General features: G+C 60.1%; 1 protein-coding gene across 1 annotated transcript in view; it reads right to left on the reverse strand.

Moving 5' to 3' along the window:
- MOV10 (Mov10 RISC complex RNA helicase) overlaps positions 1-1468 on the reverse strand; it is a gene marked incomplete at its 5' end in the record, with an annotated part of 5990 nt that overhangs the window by 808 nt on the left and 3714 nt on the right. Inside the window, 6 exons of the mRNA XM_009074525.1 lie at positions 36-110; positions 246-437; positions 516-639; positions 844-946; positions 1032-1151; positions 1232-1329. Coding sequence (XP_009072773.1) covers positions 36-110; positions 246-437; positions 516-639; positions 844-946; positions 1032-1151; positions 1232-1329 — 712 coding nt within the window. The remainder of the gene's footprint in view (positions 1-35; positions 111-245; positions 438-515; positions 640-843; positions 947-1031; positions 1152-1231; positions 1330-1468) is intronic.

The following is a 1468-nucleotide window of genomic DNA, read 5'->3' on the forward strand; positions in this document are numbered from 1 at the left end:
TGTGGGCTCCTCTCCCCTCCATGCCCAGGACCTACCTTCAGCTGGCTGATGTCCGACAGGTTCTTCAGGACGGGGTCCAAGGAGGTGATGGCTCTCCGGATCTTCTCCACCTGGTGGGAGACACACAGCCCAGTCAGGTCACACCAGAGCCATCCCTGTGTGCCAGCCCTGGGGCTGCACATCCACCCCAGTGTACCCTAGGGAGGTCTTTGCCCATGCCCTTCCTGCAGAGCTATGCCCCTCACCTGCTTCCTGTAGGGAGAGATGACACCGATCTCCTTGGGGGAGACAGTGGGGCAGCCCCTCCTGCCCTGGCTCTGCAGCAGCTTCTTGAGGTACTGGACCAGCACCTCGATTTCAGACGTGTTGAAGAAGGAGGGGCTCTTTTCCTCTCTCTGGTCTTCCCCGCGAACCCCATGGAAGATGATAGGGAAGCCCTGGGGATGGAGAATATTTGGCTCTGCTCCACCTGTGCCTCAGGGATCCCCCTGAGCCCCTCCCTGCTGCCCCCTTACTCTTCTGGGAAGCTCCTCCCAGTTCAAGTACACATTCCGGACATCGGGCTGATCGCTCTCGTAGGTCTTCAGCTCACTGTCGTAGAAGAGCTCGTTGGGGATCCTGAGGATGGCCTTGTGGGACCTGGCAAAGGCAGGACGGTGCTCAGGGTGGTTGCCATGTGGATCCAGCACCCTCCCAGGCACTATGCACCCAGGGCAGCAGGTGCCCTCTCGTCTCCCACACCAGCTGGGGCACTGTGAGGCTCTGGGACACACACAGAGATCTGGATGGAGCCACACACAGGCAGAGCAGCCCCATCCCTGCCTGCACCATCCCTGTCCCCACCTGTAGTTCCAGAGCAGTTTAGTGACGAACTGTGGGTTGTATCCTCTACTTGTCTTCTGGTACAGAGGGTTGTGCAGCATCAGCCTCTCCAGCAGTGACATACCTGTGCCCAGCAAGACTCTGTGGCTCCCTGCAAGGCTGCTCAGCCCCCAGGAACCAACAGCACTCCCACCCCTCTCCCCACTCACCCAAGCCGTGCTCGATGGCCAGTGGTGAGCTCAGGACGGGGCCAAGTTGCTTGGGGTCTCCTGCCAGCACCAGCTGCCCACCATTGGGGTTGGTTTTCTTGTCCATGGGAGTCAGGAGTCCTGAGCAGAGGGAGAACTCAGTGGAACCCTAGGCCATGCAGAGCTGCTGGTCCCCAAGACAATAGTCAGGCACCACTCACCTGCGATGGCAACCACACTCTCGGGCTCTACTGCATGGCCACACTCATCGATGAAGACGTGGGAGAAAAACCCAGGGGGGAATTTGGCTGACACCAGCCTGGGGGAAAGGTGGAATGAGGCTGCCTCAGCATCCTGCACGGTCTGGGCATCCTTCCTCCCTCTTCACCCTCATCATCCTGCAGAGGAGGGATCCCCACTGCTGCCTGCCCTCCTCCACCCCCTCCCCACTGAATCCC

This window comes from Acanthisitta chloris, unplaced genomic scaffold (genome assembly GCF_000695815.1).
Source record: "Acanthisitta chloris isolate BGI_N310 unplaced genomic scaffold, ASM69581v1 scaffold22185, whole genome shotgun sequence".
Taxonomy (NCBI): Eukaryota; Metazoa; Chordata; class Aves; order Passeriformes; family Acanthisittidae; genus Acanthisitta; species Acanthisitta chloris.